This window comes from Megalops cyprinoides, chromosome 16 (genome assembly GCF_013368585.1).
Source record: "Megalops cyprinoides isolate fMegCyp1 chromosome 16, fMegCyp1.pri, whole genome shotgun sequence".
Lineage (NCBI taxonomy): Eukaryota > Metazoa > Chordata > Actinopteri > Elopiformes > Megalopidae > Megalops > Megalops cyprinoides.
The window spans coordinates 17,262,838-17,287,239 of NC_050598.1; the positions used below are offsets into that span (position 1 = coordinate 17,262,838).

At 39.8% G+C, this 24,402-nt stretch overlaps 1 protein-coding gene across 2 annotated transcripts in view; it reads right to left on the minus strand.

The window, feature by feature from the left end:
* nlgn3a (neuroligin 3a) overlaps positions 1-24,402 on the minus strand; it is a 159,225-nt gene that overhangs the window by 22,985 nt on the left and 111,838 nt on the right. For both annotated transcript variants that reach the window (XM_036547587.1, XM_036547588.1), the window contains one exon: positions 21,167-21,352. In XM_036547587.1, coding sequence (XP_036403480.1) covers positions 21,167-21,352 — 186 coding nt within the window. The remainder of the gene's footprint in view (positions 1-21,166; positions 21,353-24,402) is intronic.

The window sequence follows — 24,402 nt, forward strand, 5'->3', positions numbered from 1 at the left end:
TTTATATAATTGTATGTATAACTAGGTCCGTTTGCGAGAGCTGATTAAGTAGGAAGAAGAAACACCATTTTCTTCACAATATTTTACCCACAGGCATTCCTTTCAATTTTCCCCCAGGGTAAAATTTCCACATTTCAGACACAATCACATCATATGGCAGGGAAGGCACTGGCCACTTGTGACCACTGGGTAGCAATGAGCCCCAAGAATGTTTAATTCCATCACTTTGATAAGCAAGTCAATCAGTGTTGATTGACTGGCTTAATGTGTTGATTAATTGAATGATTATGTGGTTTTAGGGGAGGGGGGGGGGGGTACTGCTTAGGAGGATTAACTGACTGATTGGCTGAGTGAGAGTGAAGTGATTTTTCTCTCTCATGTATGGCCAACTAATCCATCCATTATCTATTTAGATTTAGTTTGGGGCATTAGGCTATTTTGTTAGACCAGGTGGAAGCAGGGAGACTAGTTAGGCTTGATGTTAACAGAAACAAACACAATTATCAATGCACTGTACATCTGTAAATTTAACTTTTTACCTAGCTCACAACCAAACATATCATAGAAAAAATAGTCCGTTTTTAATATCCATAATAGCAAAACCTTTAAGCATAAAGAATACAATTTATAGAAACTTCTTGACAAAAAACATAAATGCAATGAGATACCATAGTGTACACACTGCATATAATTGTGTTTGTATATATGCTACAAGCTGGTCTGACCCATTTATACTGATGTTTTTTTATGTTGATAATTTTAGTTCTGTATACATTCATATTGAGTTCCTCTGTTGCTACTGTCTGACCTACACAGCACTAATTTCGAGTAAATGCTGCAAGATTGCAACAATTACATGTGTGATTCTGAGGTTATCACAAAAGCCTGAAAAGTCACACTTTAAGGTATGATTCTGGAGAGGAACACCTACACATTTCATAGGAGTCAAACTGCATAGCACATATGTATCACTTGAGTTTATGTGGAAAGTTAATAACACCCTATTTGTAACAAAAAACAACATTATATGCAGAGGCTGCTCTGATTGAATGATTTGATAAAACCATGATGGTTGACTGAGTCTGATCAGCTTACAGTCTTTAGGTTTTATGTTTTTGTTTCCTTGGGGATAAATCAGATGTGTAGACAAGACCACCATTAGAGAGAATGCTGGTGACACTTGGTTGGTTTGTGCACATTTATGCCCCAAACAGACTGCTACAACTACTCAGGTCAGTGATGAGATCTTGATTAGTTCGCCCTTCAAAGAACCCTTTGCACAAAGTAAATCGTCTTTTGTTGTTGTGTCTCGGCAAACTTTGCTGATTCGGACCCTGTTAAAAGTTAGCGCTGCATATCAGATCAGATACACTACTGCTGAATGCCAAACTAAAATGCAGTGAATGCCATGTCTTTGGTGTGACTTGGCTGGGGGATGGAACATCAAAAACACTAAAACTGAAAATTACCTGAGGTAATTAAAACATCATAATTGGGTGACAGAAATACCAAATATAGAATGGAAGTATTCACTCAAAACAATAAACAATATGATGATAAGTGTTTTGTGTAGTTTATGGCCATTGGCACAGTCAGGTCCACATTCTGCATCACGAAAGAAGATTCTGCCTGGACTGGACAACACAAGTAGGACTTGTAAACTGCTGCAGTCGCATTGAATGGAGTCAATATGTTGCTTTGTAGAAATGGTGAACGAAAAAAAAAACACTTAATCGCAATGTAAAAATCTTTCTATGCTCTGATAAATAAGTTCATTTTTTATACACACGAGAGAGGTCATGGGAATGGCTTCAACCTACCCCAGCGATATTTGACACTGCATTCCTCCAATTCCACTGAAATATCTTTCCGGGAAATGAAATGTATTTTCCATTCATTCCTTTGTCAGCCAGACCTGAAAGAGCACACTGACTGAGCAGGGCTCCAAGTCTCTTTTCTGTTGCTTAAATACAATACAACAGGCGCTTTGCAAACAGCAGAAAATATCATGGCTGAGGGTTTAACACGAAACGACAAGGCATGACTCCATAAGTTGAGCTCAGAGCTGAACTTTAGCGCAGCCCGTGAAACAACGTGCCCCAGCCATGCAAGGGGAGACTGGAAGACATTCAATAGTTGCCTTTCTGCCTCAGTGATCACATCTGAGATTATCAGTCTCACACATTCAAAACCGGGCTGCAGGCAGGAAGGAGAAAATGAAAAAATAAATGATTATGGCCAGGAGAGGGCCCACAGTTTGTTTGTTTTCCTTTTCCCTTTCCTCCGATAAAGTATGGTTTTGGTTTTTTTTTTTTTTTTTTTTCCCTCTCGCCTTATGTCGATGCCAGCGGTCAAACAGCTGCAGCCCCATGGAATCTCTGGACCCCATTTGGATTCACGGATGCTGTGCGAGGAGTATTTGCCTAGGGTGCAGATCTTTCCTACTTTGAGAGGTGGCTCACAGTTTAGAGCTGGATCAGGACAGACAGATTAGAAGCGGTTGGCTGTTGAAATAGGGTGGGGGTGGGGCAGCGTATGTGAAAAAAATCTATATGCCTTCCTCTCCCACTGATAGGGAAGATAGCCCTTTTGAATCGTATTCTGCATGGCTAACTTAATTGTGCATCGCTACCTTGATCTCACACTGCAGGTGAACAATCGATACATAACACTAATCAAACTTCCAAAGAAGTCAGTTCTCTTCTGTCTTGCTTGCCAGTTCAGATCTTCAGAGGCTGCTGTTTCTTCTAATGGCTCCATAAATGATTAGCTCTACTTGGTGTCTTCGTAAGAATAGTGGATGTAATTAAACTTCAGCCTGAAAAGTCTCTGAGTTCTTTGACTCAAGCATCAAAGCATCAAATTCAAATTCAGATCAAATACAACTGTAACAAAATTCTAAACAGCCGATTGAACAAACATCAATTCTGATGAAAATAATTGGGAGCAGAAGGTGAAGAGGAGGTTGGAATGCTCTGTTTTGACAAAAGGAAAGAACAAGAAATGGTCTGTGATTTAGTCCTCTCAGAAAATCTCTGAAAGCTATAGCCAGAAAGAACTCTCCTTTAATCACTCGAGGCAACACTATTACCGTAATGCTGTTTATAAGAAGGTTATAATTTGCAGTCAAGAGCTAGTCTCTAATGCCACGCTAAAGAACACCATGAAAGTTCAGTGCATGAATGTATCATAAAATGGTCCATACAATTAAATAAATGTGATTCTGTCTTCCATACCATCCTCAAAATGCATGTTCCAGCCTCTTTCAGCAACAGTGCCAAAATCTACGGGTGGTAGTCATGTAACAAACAGGACATAAGGATTCTTTAGGGTTAGGGTTATTAACTGTAGTTACATTGAGAAGAGTTCATTGTAAACACAAGGAATGGTGTTATGCCATGCGGCCACTAAAGTCCGCAGTGGTGTTTCTATCTGACTGGCAGCGGTCCCTGTTTTCACACAAGGGAAAAGAACGTGGTTGAATCACACATTCTAAGCATTGTCTCTCCTGTCTCCATCGCTCATTCAACAGCGAGCCATTATCATTTCTGACACAGAGCTGTGGACTATGCTTTTGATTCTCATTAAATTAAAACAACACAATTTAAAAAATAATGCTTGAGTGAGTCCAAACCTATTGCCTGGAGTAAACCCAGAACAAAACTTTGGCCCTCCCTTCTAAATAGAAGTTGCTCCACAAAATACTTTAAAAGAGGACTATGAATCCGTTTTTTTTTTTTTTTTTAAACAATCCTGTAAAATTTGCCATCACAAGGCATGAGGATGCAAGAAATAATGTCCAAAATGAAATAGATGGCAATGCTTGCTTCATGAGGCTGACCTAACCACTGTCTCCAGAGAGAAGTCAAACAGATGTCCCCCTGCCCCTGCCTGGGTCGCGGCGACTGTGGATTCAGACGTTGCCGAAGTGAGCGAAGTGCAACGTGGGATGTGAATTTAATGGGGACCTGTGGGAGGCGCACACAGGAGTGAGTCAGAGAAGCAGCTCCGCTTCTCATCCAGAAGAAGCTGTCTAATGAGGATAATATCAGCAGACAGGGGACAACACCAGCAATAAGGCATACGGAGAAGGCTGGGGAAACAACACCACCAGTTAGCAAACAGATGTTCCCACTGATTTGGACCCCGTCTCAATTAACAGGAAGCCTACTCCATTTCGCAGCCGTCCCGGAACACTCCGGAGAGCACCTTTGACGGCCTGGCGGGGAATTTGTTTTTCATTAAAACACACATGTGCATTTGCAGAGGAGTCTCAAGTAGAAAGGTTTAGCTGCGGATCCAGCTGTAGGGCTGCAGTGGAACCTGCTGACAGAGGTCATTGCGGTTACTGGATCAATAGCTACAGGGCCGGTCAACCTTTGAGAAGCGTCACATCTCTCGAACAGACAAGTAGGATGATAGTTTTGTAAACTCTTTCCCACAGCAATCACTAAGGTGCAAAGGAAGCAACATGACAAATGTGGAAACACCAGCCAAAGTGTGTTAATGTCAGCCACTAAGACCCAGCTTGATTTACACACAGGTAGGCTACGCTGCCTTCAAACGGGGATATTAATTGCTCGATTGCAAACACTTGCAGCAAAGTGAAAGGAATGCCTCTTTTACGGGCTTGTAGCGATAATGTTCTTTGAGGCGCAAAGGGCCAGAAGCTGAGCTGAACATTTCCTCTCGTTTACTTCTCCTTTCCTGGGCCAACTCATCACTGATTGGCTAAATTAAAGCCTTACGCCTGACAATATGTACTTCCAGCTGTGAACATAAGCTGTCCTTCAAAAGCGCTGTGCAACAAAAAATGTTACATATAGTATAGTGTGTGTTAATGTTTCAATACAGAGGAATAACGGGAATGAAAAGAAGCCTGCCATATTGTTCATTCAGTAGCTAAAGATTGATTTTTTTTTTTTTTTTGTTAACTATGTACACAAAGGGCTCTACATGTTGTCAATCAGCATGTATACACCAATTCTATTCATTCTGAATTTCAGTGAAAGTGTTTTCTCCATAAGAAAAATACACAGGCATATTGCGAATTGCAGCCCACTCAGAGCAAGCACTACACATTCTGTCACTAATGGATATATTTCTGCAAACCCGATAGTCCAGATAACAAGAAATCCAGAGGTCAGCTCCCATCAAATCTTCTCCACATGCCATCATTTACTGGACCCTGTGCACTAGAAGCACCTATGCTTAGCTAAAAATTTGGATCCTTTTGCCATCTTAGCTGTAACCCTGAGTTACAAGCGTTTTTTTAAAAAAAAACAACAAAACAAACAAGCAAAACATTAGAATTAGAATTATTTCCATGAAGCTGCAAGAAGGGGTTGTGAAAAGCAAGCGCCTACTGCCGATCCTTCCACTATCAGACCATTTTATTCATGAAAATTGGCAATCAGCGACCACGAGGATAACAACAGCAACAAAAGATGTCCCTGTGATGCTAATGCATCTAAAGAGCACTTTAGCGAAACGGACCGATGGGAGAAGCGTTCAGCGATTTCAATGGTAGCAGCCAGACAGAAAACAACAGCATCTCCAGTGCGAGCATTGTAAAAGGAGACAAGGCAGCGGAGCCCATGTCTGCGGGCACTGCTCCACGGAGACGCTGCAACGTGACTGAAGGAGGGCGGGGGTGGGGGTGGGGGTGAGGGGGGGAGGTTGGGTGTCTGGGAGGGGACAGTCAGAAGCAACCAAAAATGAATGGACCACAGCTAAGATAAGGGACAATTGTGAAGGTCAGGGTGGTAGCTCCAAGCTGACAAAAACGAAGAGAACTAATTTGACAGAAGGGCTGCCATGCAGTGACCCTGCCAACTGTAGTTGTAATGTTTATTACAATGTCTAAATTATAAATAAGGATAGATTTGATAGTTTGGTAGCATCTTTCTATGAATTTCAAAACAGTTGCACGTACATGCTGAAGTTGAGGTTGAAATAAACAGCAAAAACCCATGTAGTCTTTTGAGTCTTGACTACAGGCATGCTCGCAATCAATAAAACCCTCAGCCAAAAGTGAAGCTTATTTCATAAATCTCTGTGTGAGGAAAAAAATGAACATCTTGGGCAGGTGGAGCAGTGCTAAGACACGCTAAAAAACAGATTCTGAAGAACATATTGTGCCATGATTTGCGGAGCTTTAGAAGTCAGGGGCTTATTTTGGTCTTGTTTGATGTTATCGCCTGCAGTACAAAGAGTTGGTTGACAGGGGGCGATGCAGAGGAGGTGTGGGATGGGGGTGGTGGTGGGGGCGGGGGGGGGGGGCGGGGGAGCTGGGACGCAGTGCTCAGCTGTCACTGCTTTTGTTGAAGGCTTCCTGTGCAGGTGGGCTGAAAAGGACTCTGCCAGCTTCTTCTCTCCAACACAGACGCCCATGCACTCGCTCATAATGGACGCCTTTCACCAAAAGCGGTCTGTAGCGGGGCGAGGGAAGTGAAAAAGGTGAACTATCAGGAAAGGAGAGAGAGAGAGAGAGAGCGGCGAGACCAAATCAGACGCAGGCAGAAGGCTGCTTCCTGTTCCATTAATATGCGTTTTCAAACAGCCAGGATTCACTGGAAGCAATGCAAGATTAAGGCTTTCTTAATAGAGCAATCACACCATACTGCCGGCAGAAAAAGAGATGGCATCCATACGGTCATGAACATAATCTCTGCAAGGCATGAAAGCCACTCCAATAATAATTTGAGGGCAATAAATAAGCACGATTAAGAGATAACTCAAGATAATGTACCAAATGTCCTTTTTGCTGAGTTAAGGAGGCTGCTTCGAGCCTCTCAGGCAGTGTCTATCCCGTGCGCAAATAGTCTCTCTCTGCTAAAGTGTGCATGGTCAGTCAGGAGCACCTGGTGAATAACCTGCCTACTGGAAGGTTATGATTTCTTCCTAAAGGAACCGACCAATGCAATATGTACAGTTGTGAATGCATGACTTCTTTGCACTTGCTTGTTGTCTTTGCTGTGCTGCTGGGTCACGCTGTCAGAAAGTACCACTGAGGTTGGCTTCCTGCTGCTTGCACCTGTTCAAAAGCACTGACCTGGAACCTACACATCCAAGCAGGCTGGCGAAGATTTTTTTTCTCTTTGGTCACACCTTATTTTAAGGGCTTGTTTTCACTGTTGGAAAACCATTGATAACTACGTTGCTCCACATTAATTATGACATTTTTTAAAAGTAGTTAGCAATCAGATTGCCAGAAGGTAGGTAATAATCATCCCGTTCAAGAAGAAAATATTCTGAAAGATTTTAGAAATCATTTTTTTCAAAAAATGTAGAAAGTCGACATTTGTTTTGAATTAAAGTTAAAGTGTAGCAGCTTCCTGACCAGAGTGTTATCTAAGCAACCAAAATGGAACTGTCTATTTCCCACTTACTTTACACACACTATCGGTATAGTAACCAAAAATTATATTAATATAATTATTAATACAAATGAATAATATTAAAATACTTGTACCTCTTATGGAAACATTCATTTAAAAATAAAAAGATCAAATTATATGATTTCATGGTATGTCCTGTTAAATACCAATCCTTGAATTATTGGAATTATTATAATAACATAATCATTGTGATACGAGTACCTTGCCTGACAGCCATTTTGCCAATCATACACAATTATTCAACAAAATACACAAAATAAATACCAATTTACATCAGAACAACAGAAAACATGTAATAGTAACATGGACACAAAACAAATACAGTAGCACAACCATATTGGCTACAATCCTGAATCCTGAAAGCATATGATTGATGGATCCGTGGTTGCCGAGACCTTGAATCTAGGGACACTTGTGATTATGTTTCTCTCTCAAGGACTCTTCTTAAAGTCCTAGAACTTGCCCATCAAGGTTAAAATAACTGCTAAACAACATGGTTACTTGCATTATACAGCACTGCAACAGGCACAAATAAGTAAAAGGGTACAGACTGTACAGACAACACGCGACAGTTGTGTCAATACTGTCAACACAGCTTCATTGTGGAGCTATGATAACCTTGCTCACGTGCAAGGGAAAATAGCTAACTACTACAGATGCTAGCAATAACACTGCTGCAACCTTGATCCTGAGTCTAAACAACAATTAATAATAGCAGAGGTATTCCCTTGTAACACCAATTAGCAACCACCCTTCACACGCTATTACTTTGTCTTGAAGAAGCGTTCCGACACCTAACTCCCCGATCACCTGTAGCACTTTGGAGACACTGAGTCATTTTACAGGCTGAGTAAATCATGGATAAAAAGACAGTTTTCTAACTTTTCCAATTTAAATTCATGTACAGCCGCTCTTCACTTTCTCAGTGTGACCTTTGGGCTGCCAACAGCTCTAGCTCAGCCTACAATAAACGTGTTAGCTGTAACTGTAGCATTCATCTGACGTGCTGGTGTACATCACTCTGGGGACAATCTGCTTCACATATTGAAACACCATAGTCATATGGAGGACATGAGATGAATGCATAGTAGTTGACAGAAAAAATAAGATTTGTACCCATTAAATATACATCAGTAAACAATCAAGATGGAAGGCTATGTTTGGGAGTAATTGTATACAAGTCATAAATAGTGTATGCGATTAACTGAAAACTGTTTACAGTTCACAAATAGTGTAAGGTCAAACCAAATTATTTAATCTATCAATAGCTAACATATATAGTTAACGTTTTTATACAGTATTGACTCAAGGCTAATGCAAGTAACAGTGAAAAAGCAGTTTAACAATGTTGTGCCTATTAAAACCTTTTTTAAAAGAACAAATACTTGCATCACTGCCTTCAAATGCAACTGAACAACTTTCTCTACATGCTGACAATACTTTGGTGCATTCAGGCCACACCACATAGCATTTCGACAATGCAAGCAGTGTCAGGCAGCAATAAACTTGTTCTGTACATCAAAGTGCACAGCGTCGAAAGCAATAGTTTCACTTGACTTGACTCCTGAAAACCAGGTACACGGCAATATTCAGCTGTTCTTGTTTTTCAAAAAAAAAAAACATTTCAAGTTATTATATGTACTTACTGACGTCCATCTTTGCCTTCGAAATCATCTTTTTGTTGAGGAAAACGATGTCATGTTTTTGTATTGCTTCCTGCCCAGTTCACAAATCTACCATCAATTACCTGATTCTCCCTAAGAGAGTTTATACTTCATTTCATAAAGAGACTGGGGACAATGTGTCACTGGTGCATAGAGTTTCCTGGCAGGGCTGATTGATAAAACTTGGTATATGAGACAACACTGTTTCCCCAAATGTATTTCTTTCATATAAATCTAATAATGCAAAATCTGTGAAGTCTGAAACCACAGCTTGGAGGTTTTTGAAAAGGGGAAAAAAACTCTGAAAATCTGTATTCAGAAAATCAGAAATCAGTTGCCTAGATTATTTCCCTCTTTGGGGGAGGAGGGGTTTTGGCGGTGGTGGAGGTTGTAGTGGGGGAGGGGTCGTGATGACTTGCATAAAAAGTGACAGCAGAAGGTAAGAGCTTTTGAAAACGGTGGAGATAAGATCTGTTTCCACCCTCTGATGTGTGCTCTCGCCTGGCCCTCTGTGTCCTGCCCTTTTACTCACCACTGTTTTCAGAACAAAGCACACAAATCTCTTTATGGGGTGGGGTTGACTGTTCCAAGTGGATAACAGACAGACAGCTACAGTCACAGAATGAACTACTTTCCCCAAGGTGGAGCAATTACTCACTTCTTCATTCCTCTGTGCTGAGAAGGAGAGAGGAGAGGCTGCTTAGATCTGGCATCCAGAGTGGGTAGTCTCCATCAACTGGACACAGTTTTTTTTTTTTTTTTTTTTTTTTTTTTTTTCTTTCTTTTTCTGGGCATCTGCTCTTTTTCTTCTATCCCTCTTGCCATCTCATCCCCATCTGCATTATACCCCCTCTTTTCATACCACTCCATCTCCAGGCCCTCACACTGCCTTCCTGTTCATCCTTTTTCCATCCCTCCCTTCGCTCGTCTCTCTCCTGTTAGTTACCCTGACCCCATCACTGCAGCTCTTCCCCCATTATTACTCCACTCTTCCCCTGACCCTGTCTTTCCTCTCCGCCTCCTCTCACCCTCGCCACAATGCACGCCGCAGACAGTCGGTGACCCTTTACACCATCACTTATACCACGGCTTTGAATCTGTCTTCCTGAGGCCGCAGTGGCAGCACGTTTTGTTATGGCGTAAAGAGAAAACGCGTCTATAACCGACGGCTGCACTAGGTGTAATAACCATCGCTGGGGGTAGCACAGGGAACATACGCACTATGTCTGCAAGACACTGGGGCTAGCAAAAAGAATACTCTGCCTGGTGGTCAGATGTTATATTCTCAGCTCTTTGTGTATGAGGTCGTTGAGTGAAAGGTCATCAATTAATTGCCTTGCCTGTCTCAATTAAGCAGCAAGTTTTTTTGTATTGAATATTTTCTTTCAGTATGAATCATAAATATAGCCAGTTACATCAGTTGTGACATTATCATGTGTTTGCAAAGTTAAAAACAATTTATTTTTCATCCTTATGAAAAGAAGATGGAGATGATGGTCCTTTCCAAAAGTCACGACCAGCATGCTTTTGCGTACTTGTGTGTACACAGGTGTATCATACAGTAGATGTGGCCTGTGACAGAAAAAGATATACTGTACTCTGCTTGGGTGTATAGTATACCGACGAGTGCACTTTTGAATCAGAACGCTCAAACTGTTGTTGGATCCAAGTGATTTGATATTGTAAAGAGGGCGATTATTCTGCAGTGCTATGAAGTGAGAGTTCTCTCTTCACACTCTGCAGGGGCGGTGTGAGGCTGTGCTGCAGTCAGAGCAGAGGCGCTCACTCTCCACGCACAACAACCACGCTGACCTTTATGGGGCTGCCGTGGCCTGTGCAAGCGTCTGTAGACAAGCGCACGTCCGGTAGAAATCATAAAAATTCACCATGTCCTTTATGAATGTAGTTGTAATGCATAGCTTCAGGAATGTTATTACAGTGTGCTGCGGCATGCACACGGATGTATATATGGACTGTGGAATATGGCGCTCATATCTTGGGGGCTTAATATGACTAACATGTGCCTCTGTATTGAAAACCTGTACATAGGCAGACTATAAAAAGATGACATTTATATTTACACAGAAAGGTGGTTCGTATTCACGGACCTGTGCTCACACATACAACATGTGAGCCGGCAAGTAAAATCAGTCATGTAATGTTCGTTGAAATAAACGCACATGTTTACAACTGAAAGCATCATTGTAGCAGTAGCACATGTATTATAGATCACATTCAAGGTAAACACTAACAGTAGTGATGGGGATATTTCCCATCTTACTTTCTCTTTCTTTGTTTGACTGGGAGTGAAGTGTGAGATTGTGAATCATTCCCCTTTTCATTTGGAAAAAAAAGGCAGACTTAAAATGTACTGAAATAAACAGAAGCAAACAGAGGAGGCAGCTTGCCGTCTCTAGACACAAATGAAAACAGTCCCATCCACGCTCCGTTCACGGCCAATCTCAGAGGTTTAATTATCTGTTTTGTCAATCAGGGTGAAAGAAAACAACAACACCTGACACCAGGGAGCGTCAAAATCCTCCAGTGTTTCACAGACATGCTCCCAGAATCAGAGGTGTCTTAAATGCACCCAAATTGAATGTACAAAGTGCCCTCCATATATATTCATACCCATAAAGAATTGTACATATCAGATATTGCAGTAGCTTTTTTGTGTTTTCTTCATATGCTGTACATACATACATACATACATACATACATACATACATACATAGATAGATATATGAATATATATATATATAGAGAGAGAGAGAGAGAGAGCACATCTGTAAGTATTATTGATGCATAGTGTATATAGTGATCACAAACAATGAGACAGAATCGTTCTAGTCCAAAAGGTGTTTAAATATTCTTATACAAATCAAATAATCCCATTAAAGGAATCATTTTGGGCTTACTTATAGTATGAAACTGAATTCGGTACAAAGGCACATAAGTGAACAATAGCATTTGGAATTTTAATACAGTGATACTCTTACCTAGTGTTAATTACTGTCGGGCATAACACTTAAAATAATTAGAGAAATACATTGTGAAGGTTGGCTAAGGCCCTGTTTACCAGCTGACATTGCAGAAAAAAAGCACTGTGAGTCTTAAGACAGGCTTCTTAAGACCAAACAGAGCTGCAGCTGAGAAATTGGATGCTGTTACACACACACACATGCGCACACACACACAAGTACACAGTGTAGTGTTTCTGTCTTCACAAAAACAGATGCATAAAATTATCATATACAATCATCCTCTACACTAATATGTGTATACATATATGTGCAATATATATAATTTTTTTACGCGAATAAAAACTAACATTCACTTTTGAATACCATGACTTTTCACAAAACAATGGCTGCATCCGAATACTCAGTATGCACTAACTTCGGTTAAGCACATACCACCCGACCGTTACTGTAGTACATACTATTGAGTATGTGAGTGAGTGGTAAGGACACAATTCGGATGTACTCCGCCGCCATCTTACCTGTCCTTTGACCCAGATGTTTAAATGCTTACATGTTTTAAAAATCAGTCTGCTTTACTTAGCTGAATGTCAACCTGAGGTAAAATGAAAAGTTAACTTTATGTAACAAGCCAATTGATTTGTTAGCTTAACCAAGTTGACTACACCGCCATCTTCTTTCTTTTTTTCCCGGGGAATTCTTCTTCTTCGGTTATTTGGGCTCCAGCTGACTTATGGGATAGTGTAGTGTGGTACATTTGCATACTTCAAAATTTCAACGGAAGCAGTAGGTCATCCGGGTACCATTCCACTATTATTAAATGCCTACTAAGAATTCAGACACCCTACGGATTGTGACGTACTGCTTTTTGTGTACTATATAGTATGGAAGTATGAGTATTCGGATGCAGCCAACATGTCAATTCTCCAGACTAATACTATTTACAAAACAATGAGCTCTTAATTCTACATGATTACTAGTGGACACAGTAAAATTGCCTTTGCTGAGGCTCAGATTCACATTCCCCTTTCAGCTGGGATAATATTTCACATCTATCTGTGGGCGGTGGTGATGCTGAGCTAAGATGACTGGCTGCTCTGATCCCCACGCTGTAAAAAGCGTAAAATTTAGATGTGTGTCTGAACCAAGGCAGTCAGTGAATCAACCCAGTATGGGGTCTTCTGAATTTCATTTTAGGGAGCAGTTCACCAATACAGTAAGATGCATGCAATCTCCTGAGGTCAAATCCAGATCGTCATATTACAATTCAGGTATTGATGTACATTTCAGTTTTTTTATGTAGCCATCCTTTTCCCTCCCATTCATACCACTGATCTGTCAAGTGGGGCAATTTTTGTTAAATGGACAGTCAATATCTCAGGACCTTAGTGGGAGGAGATGGAAAACCCATTGACATCATGTCTGTGCCTCCAACCCCACCTCTCCCATGTGCCTGACCATGCATGAGTGAAAGGGAGAGAGAGAGAGAGGCAGGGAGAGGGAGAGAGGGAGGAAGAGGGAGAGAGGGAGAGCGAGAGAGCGAGAGAGCGAGAGAGAGAGAATCAAGACACACTTATAGAAATTGCTATAACAAAAAAGGATATGGAAATTAAAAAATGTGCACTGGAAGGTGAGATTGAAACTTGGGTCATTTGTGTGTATAAGGTCCAGTATAACAGACGAAAGATATGTGCTGGGGGATGTGCAGTTGTTTCATAATCTCCCCCTGCACTATAGTTTATGCAGATGAAAGTCAAGCACAGACACACTGAAATGTCCTCACCCTGAAAGTGTCTGCGGGCTAAGATTTGGAGCTCTCTATTTACTTTCCTTCTCTGTTGCTTAGCCTGCTGCCTCATTTCTCGAAAGTCAGATTATTTCCAACTTCATTTTCACCCTACTGCTCTTTGTGCAATTTTTACTGTCATTTCAAGACAACTCCCTGACTTCAAAATATCTAAAAAAAAATTACTAATTAAGATTTCATGCTGCTGCTGTCGTTTCTGATCAGTTTCTAGCGTTACCAAAGTTGCACAAGCGTTCTTTCAGCATTCTGTTTGCACGCACTGAATCTATGCCTGAGAAGCTATCCCTTGAACTAGCGGGCATCCTACACACTACGTCTCTGTAATAAAACTGTACCATTTAGCGTTCACGTTTATGGTCTTCAATAAGCCAGAAGTCTTAATAAAAATGAAAGCTGACACGGGCATGAGGAATCCTCCACATCCCCAGTCTTTAATGTCTGAGACTTTCCATTAAAAGGGGAGCACTTCTTCAGAGGCAGGGCTTTTAGGCTGATTAGTTACAGGAAAAGAAAAAAAAAAGAACGACCTTCACCGGCTCCACTGCCCCCCCTCCAGAACCCAACCCCCTCAATGCGCGCATCTGAAATTTCCAGCTACTTAATATTCCGCTGGTGCAGTCCTCAGCCATCTCTCATTTTACATCATAATTATTATTAGGAGAGAGGAAAAAAAGCAAAATCTGCATGTTCAATTAGAGCGCGCCCGATGCCAGATAGATAATACAACATGGGATCGGCTAATGTCCTTGCTTCAGAACTTTTCTGCAATTGATGTTGGGAGCTGTAAAGACGAAGAGAAAATATACCCTCTGCAGGGAGACAACTGTTGAATCCTGTTATTAAGCCAGTGGAAGAAAAAAAAAACACTTTCCAGCTGAGCGTGACTTTGCTTTAATGACCGTTTCTTAAGTCTCAAAATCTCAGATGTTCCACAGGATTCATTTCAGGCGCATAAGGTAGCACCTCATTAAAAAAGAGCTATACATTTTTAATCAATTCTGTCAAAGGAGAAAAAAGGAATAAATGAGAGTTGAAATCTGATTCATTGATATGCTCATTACCTCCACCACCAGTAGGGGGAGCAGAGGTTATATGGTCATCTCTGTGTGTTTGTCAGTTTGTCTGTCTGTAAACAGGATAGCTGAAAAAATGTTACGGAGGGATTAGAAGAAACTGGGTAAAATGATTCCGATTGGGACAAGGAAGAAATTACTAGGGCAACTGGTAAGGGTGGAAGAGCCATATAACAAGTGTCACTCCCACAGTGCACAGCACAGCCTCTACATTGACACATGTGCTATTTTTGCATCTGCAACACACTAGGTGGCAGGGACTTCACAGGAGAGCCGTGCCACCTCAGCAACCCAGGCTGATGAATGTCACCTACAAAAGCCTGCCCAGACGACACCTAGCTGGGAGAGCCACTGTGCAACCATCACACCCAGGGGTGACTGTGATAGCCTGGAACCTTCTTAAGTGAGCCAGAGTATTGAGGACAACTGGGTTTCCAAATCCCAGGCATGCCAGCACTGACAGCGTACACTTATTTTATAGGCACCTCCCTGTGGCACTGTAGTGTAGATGAAATCAACCTGAAGCAACACCGACACTAGCACTCTGCCACATGCTGTGCAGGACTGAAAACTCATTGTTCTCAATTGGATGCCAGCACCTGGTGCACATTCAGTTTGCTCAGGTACACATTTCATGCAGCATGAAGAAATAAAAAAAAAAAATGTACGTGTTACAATATACAATATTAATTCAACACATGTTAGCTCCCAGGTTGCACAAGCTATTGGACATTTTTGTAACTCACTTTACTGGCAACTAGCTAACTAAGTGGCTAGCAGAGTAACATTAGCGAAAATCTAGCTAAATAGACCAAAGAGTGGAAAAAGTTATCTAAGCTTGTACCTACCTTACAGCTTTTTTTACTGTACTTGTCTTTGAATACATAGCTGTCTTAGTATTTCTATTCGCACAATGTATCATATTCTACTCTGTAGTAATCCTATTAAAATTTCACATCATGGACAGTTGATTTAATCGGAAAATATGATTGTCAGTTTGTGTGGATAAACCGTGGAAATGCGGGTCCATGAATCTGCTGTATTGTGTTTGCCTGGAACCTGGATTTTCTGTCAGCTTCCCATCCTGTCATCTGTCTCTCTGAAGTCTTGAGTTATAAACAGGGTTTTTTGTTATCTCATGGTCCTGAGGTTTCATTCTGTATGTATGCTAGGTTGAATTGACAAGTGGATATGCATCAATTATCCAGCTACAAGGCTGCAAGCTAAGTGGCTACACTGGAATATACATGGTGGCCCTGATATAGCAGTGCTTTGGGTTCTTGACATTCGTGCATGCAACCAATCAGGGTTTGGGGAAAGGGGCACTTAACAGATATGCCGATAACATTTTAAGAAACAGATATTGGCTACTAGCAAGTTATGCTTCTGTGTGAGGTCCTTGTATGTATGAGCTCTGGTAATAGGGAGGTCATCATTAAAGTAATTCATAGTAAAGATGTCCTACTTTGCCCTTGACCTCGCATAATACAGACTGCTAATGTGTGTGTGAACCATTATTGTGCAAATGATTTTTACTTTGGAAGGGCTGTATTTGTCCTGTAGTGTACATGGAATTACCGATAAATTATCATCAGTTTGAGAAATCAGCCTTGGGTCCACACGACAATCAGACCACTTTTACTTTTGATTTTCTCTGATGTAATGACTTTCTTCTTTGCTTGTGTTGTACTCTTGCCTCGCTTGTGAGTCGCTCTGGGTAAAAACGTCTGCCTAATTAATAAATATAAAAAGTTCTTGATACGCCTTCATGGATGTTTGTCCTAATCTCTGATGGATACATTTAAGCTCCATTCACTTTTTCAATGTTCTTTATGCCGACTCAAATACACAGGTCATTATAACCAATACAAAACAGTCAGGAAAAAGAACACTCAGCTGGTTATCTATGATTTCAGATGGAACAAAAAAGAACATGCCAGGATATGTTGGAGAGTGCCAAAACTGGCTTAGAAACTCATTTGAAACAATACAATAAATTGTGTGTACAGTACTGAGCTCAATTACACAGATGTATAAGCGTATGAATGGCACTATCTAATTTGGAAAATTGGATAAAAAGGTTCTACTCAGATTGGTATATGAATTTCTGATTGACTGAAGCTTCATTTCGGCTTCAAGAAAGGAAAGACATTTAAGTATTTCAGTGCCATTCAGAGAAAATGTTGTTATTTCAGTGTATGTATACACATACATATATAGGTTGTCAGAGGTATATTACCTTCAAAGACTCTAACATGTGCTGCAAATACATTCTTGGCCTGACTTTTGAGCTTGGATTTCTTATCGCTGTTGGCAGCCTGCTTCTGTCAAATACTTCACACGATTACAGAAGCCATTACTTTGGTGAATATTGTTGAGATGTATGAAAGCTGATTACCACTGGTAACCCACACCTAGAGAGCGTTCTCCCACTCGAAAGCTTCCGGTTTCAATTTCCAAGGATCTATGTGGTTTACTAGGCCTTTTTTTTTTTTTTTTTTATCTCGCCAACCAACTAAGGCCTACATTTTCTGTTCCATTCAGGAAAAAAAGAAATCAGCATCAGTAATATCCAATTTACTGCAGAGCAGAGAGCTGGTTTCTCCGGCAGTATAATAACATGCTACGTGAAGCGTGGCATTATAGAGTATGAATAAAAAATGCATTTATAGTAAAATTTCAATCCAAAAGTAGTCATCATTCATCAGAGGAAATCAAGGCAATTAGTAACACTTTGATGCAAATTGGAGGATGGGAATGCACAAAATCCCTCGTAATAGGAATCAAAGTGGAACTGTTGAAATTACTTCTTTCTTGCTATGGGGAGCTCTTAATGGAAAGTCAAGGCAAACATCCCTCAATGTCCAACAGCTGAGGACCAAAGGTGCCTCTTTGCAATCTACTTACAGTAGCTCCAGGCTAAGATCATATGGATTTTGTCTGTGCACAGATGTGCTACAACCTGGGCTCTTGCCTCTCGTGTTGCCTCACTTGCCAACCTACCTCTTGTTTTAAACCTTTAGGGATGAATCTCTTTTGCAAGTCATGGAGGTTACAGTGTGAACAATTACTGGCTACAGCTTTAAATAATTTTACATTTGAAAATTGTAATCAGACATGATATGTTGGAAAAAAAAGCTTTATTTTCCTAGCTGAAAACAGCTCACCATGCTGTCAGTTTATAGTGGCCACTGTTTATTGCTAGTCAGTCAACCGTTGGTTTACGGTGGCTTATGGTAGATTAGTAGCTAAGCTAGCTAACTAGCCAGCTGGCATGATGTAGCTTTTTAGCTCCACAAGGCAGATATCATTAGCTATACTTTTGCATACATTTAGACAATTAACCATTAGCTACTCTGACACTAATTTAACATATATTATGATAATCAATAAAATTATATATTCACATTTCAGGCACATGCACAAGAATGTACAACAATCTAACTAACATTATTTCAGCCTAACCGTATGCACCCTGCTCTATTTTTGGATGTTTTCTACTTCTCTCAATTTAGGCAGATATATCAAGGTCTGAAATGTGTTGTGTTTTTGTTTTTATCACACAACAAACAATAAATAGCTACAGTATTTGCCTAAATTCTTACATAAAATAAATGCAAACCAACTATAGATTCAACTGTATATTCAGCAATTTCAACACAAAACAATAAATAAATAACTATACACATTTTAAGTTATTGCAATCAAGTAGATTAAATTAATATTTCAGTTATCAACAATAAAAAGAAACTGATTTCAATAATCATCGGATTTGGTCCTGTCACCTATGTAATCAAAGGGAGACAGGCTTCTGAATACACTGCAGTTATCAGGAGGTGGAGGTGCGTCTTTGTTGCATACAGTCTTATTTACTGACACCTAATTAAACACCTTGTAAGACCCATGTGTCTGGTACATGGCAAAAAAGTTTCCAGATCCTGAGTTGACCAAAATATTAAGAGGAGATAAATAGAACTTTCTCTTTTTGAAGTAAATGTGAGAACTGCTGGTGATGCAAAGACACAGGTAATGTTTGTGCCGCTAATAACAGAGCCAATTTTACATTTACTGATAATGTATTTAACACATTGAAAGCCAAGGCTGCTGTATGGTGGTTAGGTAATTTGTGGCTTTTGGGTTGTAGGGGTTAATAGGATTATATGTACAATAAATATTGGAATACAGTGTGCATGTGTGGGGCTGGCTATTTCTAAATGGTTAGATATATAATCAGAAAGTCCACTACCACCCCCCTTAAAATAAGGTCAGGGCAGTGGAGGCTGGAATACAGAGACAATGCCACAAATAGCACTGGCAGATCCTGTGAGCAAATCAACTTGTAATAGACCTGTGGGTGTTAATATTTTTAACCTCAAATGACATGCAAGAGGCTGAAACTGACATTAAAGCTCCTGATAGTGTTATCAGTGTTTCTGTTATTTCTGTTCAGAATCTATGCTTCATGTCATTTAGTGCACATTTGACTATCAAACTCTGCTCTTCGTTAATGCTTCTGATTGCAAAGCTTTTCTCTTTACAATAATATACATAATTCATATTCTGCAGTATGCTGTCCACTATGCAATACCTTTGGCACATTATTATATTACATTTTTTGTTTATTTATTTGTTTAGTTGATGCCCTCCTCAACAAAATTTGCTAGTTGTATACAGTGTGAATTGTGTACAGCTGGACCTTCATTGAAGCAATTTATGTGTAGGGATTCACACAAGACCACAGCAACTATCTTACTATGAATGCCAGCTTCCAACATTCTGATTACAAGTTCAACTAACTACTAAATCACACATGTTTTAACCTGTGAGTAAACGCTGATTGAACAAGCCAAAGATTTACAAGCACATGAGCATACAACTGCCTGCTTTTACTCTGGAAATTACCACAATCACTACACTCACTCTGACTGGAGGAATGTTGTCATGGGTTGACAGTGAGTGAGGTGTGACACTGGGCCATACAACTGGCAGGAAACTAACAACCATGATACTAACAACCTTGATAAAAAGCATGCTTTAGTCTGACACCAGGGATTCTGATTAAAACAAAGCTTAATTAGCATGATTTGCCATGCATGTGTGTCCAAACAGTTCTTTACAGCTTGTGTAAATGGCTTTTTGGAAAAAAAAAAAAAAGGTAAAGAAAAATTAAGTCTGATTACAAATATTTCTTATATGGCAGTTAGTCACCACAATTTACATGTTTAATGTGATCATTTAGCAGGTTGTGCTACTGCAACATAATCAGAGCAGCTTACTTAGCTACATTTACATGTTTAGTGTGATCATTTAGCAGGTTGTGCTACTGCAACATAATCAGAGCAGCTTACTTAGCTACAGTGTCTCTCCTCTCTGCATATTCTACAGGGGATCTTATTGCACCACGATAATATCAATTTTACTACTAGAGCCTTATCAAAAGTCAAGGGCAGACTGCACAGGAGAGGTGGTGTGTACTTCATTGTGTAAAGTGTTAAGTGTGCAAACAAGCAGAAAGGGAAATAAATCAAGTGGTAAAGGACACAACAAATCAAATTCCTAGTGCTTCTATTATGCAAATAACAGTTATTGAAATGCACTGAAACAGATGAACAGAGCAATGATGAGACAAGTTATGTTCATAAGATGGATGCAACCTCATAGTCAGCCTCCCAACACCGCTGAATGGCAAAAATCTTATGATAAAATTTACAGGACTAGCTGTCTCTTCTCACAATATTTTCAATACACTGAAAAGCACATCAATTTTACTTCAAGAGGGAGCTTATCAAGCTATAATCGTAATTTTTTAGACATGTGACTCAAGCCTTACACAATACATGTGCATTAAGTTAATGTTACAGCTGCAGATAAATTTGACACAATTGCCTGTGGCATAGTGTCTACTAAACCTCACGGGAACATCATTTATAAAGGGTGACAACCCCATCTAGAGTGGTGCCTTAGGGCAGTGTGTGGCCTAACGGTTGAAGCAATGCTCTCTACACCTGGGGGTTGTGAGTTTGAACCCTAAATGGGACAATACTGAAGCCTTCAGTAGGTTACACAACCTTAATTTCCCCAGAATATACCAACTCCATGTGTACTGCCAGAATATAAACTGCGTAAGTGCAAGTATTGCATGTTACCCTGGACAAATAATGTAATGCAATGCATTAAAAATGATTGCACCCCAACGTGTAATTTCCCATTACATGTCATTGTCAATCCAAACAGTTCTTACCTTCAGAGTGATGTGACAGTGTGAGCAAACTGACGCAGGAGGCCCCGATTCCTGATCCAAATACTGTGATGCGATTTGAATCTCCCCCAAAGTACCCCACATTCTCACTGATCCAGCGCAGGGCCTGAATCTGGTCCAGCAGACCGTAGTTTCCTTTAGCTGCCTGGTCGCCCGTGCTGAGGAACCCTGTAAGAGATCATCGTGAGACTGTTAGTCTCCAGGATGTATTGTTTAGCACCAAAAGCGATGTTGAAGATGGGGATAAGATGAAGTAACTTGCTGTAATTTTTATTTATATTTAACCCAACATTCAAATTCATATTTAATGAAGTATTATCATTATACTTGTTGTTTATGTGATGTGTTTTACATATAAAAATACACCTGTTTATATATAATGTGTGTATATATAATTTTTATACAGGTTCCTGTTAATGGTCATCAACATTGTCAGGAAATAATGTAAAACTCAATTACTATTGTATGATGCAATCTATACCATTTTGAGTGAACTTATAAAACAAAAGGAAATGGGTATAAACAATGTTTGCTCAGTAACTATCTTATAAGCATAATAAGTAAATAACATAGATATAAACCCTCTATACATGTCAGTTCCATTTGATGGCTTATGATTATTCATGCTACCTATTCAAGACCTGACAACACACATTGTTTCAACCCTAAAACCCTCCAAACATTACATGCACTGTGTGCAGGTTTTAGAAAAAAATCAGGAAGGAGTGCAAATATCACTATTTCCAAACATGTAATGTCTTCTTTTTCAGTGTGAACTATGATTCTTCTGACATAATTAAATTAATTGTTTCTGATAAACAAACTGACCCTCAATTATATTTGTTTTTCCATGAGTGAGTAATAAAGTGGGAAAACATCATGGGCGTCAGTTTGTTTTGAAAAATGCTGGGGACAACGATGGGTTCAACGTGTTCACACCTTTTTAAAGTGGTGGGGATGAAATGGGCCAGGACAAAAAGTGGTGGGGACATGTCCCCAGCGTAAATGACGCCTATGGAAAACATAATAATGGCCTTTGCTGACTCTTTGCTGACTCTTTGCTGATTTTAGCTTAGCAGTTATAATGTATTATACAGTTTTTCTCTTTTAAAAATAAGATATACCCTCTGGACAAAAATATTTTGCTCTTATGTTTCTCTGAAAACTTGTAAAGCCCCATTGTTCATATGTCACCCTATAAGATACAACCTTACAATATAAAACACTGGTAACTCATTTGTCATGCAATTTTAAATACTCTGTACTTCCTACACTTTGAATATATGTTGTCTTTTTGAGCTGAGGCAACTATTTTTAAAATAAAATACTTTTTCTCAAAATATTAATGCCAATTTTGATATATGACTACTTATATAGTATGTTTCGTATACGTTCGTAAACATATGTTCCTTGTGTGCATAACAAGTCTTTATAAAAGGGTATAAGGAACAAAGTAAAGCTCTTACACCCTGTGTTCCATTAGAATTCTATCACAATTCTTAACTAACATGCAATACCCTAATTTGATGTGACAGATGAGAGGTGGGAAAGTGATGTGTTTCCTGAGGGCATCTGAAGTCATACTGCTTCTTTGAACCTCTCATAATGTGGACGTTTCTGAAGCATGAGATGGAAGGATGACGAGTAATGTGGCATCACATAAAATGGGTCAAATTTATGCCATCCACATGTACTTAATGTCTATTAAGAGTAGCCATATGGAAAGAGGAAATTATAAAGAACTACACATGGAGGCTATACCTTGCTGACCCCACAGTGCAATGTCACCAGACACAAAGGGCAGAGTTATTAGCAATTTAGTTGCCTGTTGTGAAATTGACAACTAAAGGTTTTTTTAAGGTGAAGCCGTATGAATACTGATTTGGTAAACTATAATAAACAATTGTGATCTCTGTAGCAGCTCTCTGATTACTGAAGGACTCAGTGGGTTTACTTAAAGTCAAAGACAAGCTTGTTGCATCTGTGAATTTTACAGCTCAGTTTGTCTTGTTTTCTGCTTGCATGAGGTCTCACGTTAGCCTTAAGCTACCGTGAGCTTTTGTCATACTGCCATTGGGAATAAGAAGTATGGATCAAAATGTGTTCTTTTCCAGCTTTTTTTGTACTTGCACTGTGTTTTTGGGTTGTAAATGGTGGCTCAGATCACACATTTACCTCATTTCCATTTAGTAACCCTGCTAGCCTACTTAGCTGGTAATGACACTGGAGCTAACCACACACAGCATGTGTAACTGTCAGTGATATGCAGTGTTTTATAAAAAAGTGTGGCTTCATAAAAAAATACACAAATATACTACATTGCCAATCCCCACTGTGTGTCACCCAGAAAAACACACTCAACCCCCAAACAAGGTAGCAGGTTTGAAATTTTGTCCATTATAATCACAAGGAAGGAATTTTCATTTCAATGTCAAACAACATTCCAGTCATACCTCCATTAAGCATGGAACAGATGCTACTGAATTTGGACTGTCTTGATATTACATTTGGTCAGCATAGGCCATTCGCTTTCCAGGTAAAGTGATACATGCTTGGGGTGGTGGGGAATGCATTTGATTTAGTGTGTTGATCTGTTACTGATAATGAGATGAATTCCATAAAGGTAAATTAAGATAAGATAAAATAAAATAACAGGATCCCTCATCACTCACTAAGCTGTTGTCATACATGTGCTTTGTATGTTGCCTGTTATTATTATTATTATTCAACACACTTTTTTTTGTTAAGTATCACAGGTAACGATGACATTCATGTTTCAGCATTCAGAGTGAACCAACAGTGTAGTGAAATGTACACAATGATTCACTGGTTAGATTATTGTAAATGTGGGCAACAGCAGCTCTTGCCTTGCCAAAGCCAACCTTTGAACAAAATTAGAATTTACTACCACACCAAAACTGAAGCTACTACCAAATACCCCCGCAAACAGTTCTCCACATTCTCTGCCTTCCATAATCCCTTTCCTCCTCCATTGTACTCACCTCTCAGTATTCAGTACTGACAGTTGCCTCCTATATCTCATCCAAAACCACTGTTATTCCTAGACTGTTTAACTCTGACTCTTCTGTCTCTTGAGGGCATCCATGTGCATCAACCCCTAGGAGAAGCAGACCTGCTGATGATCCCTCTTTGGCAACCTCTATACTCTCTCGGATTTCATAGTCTACCCTCATTCTGTCATTTAAGCCCACATGTTT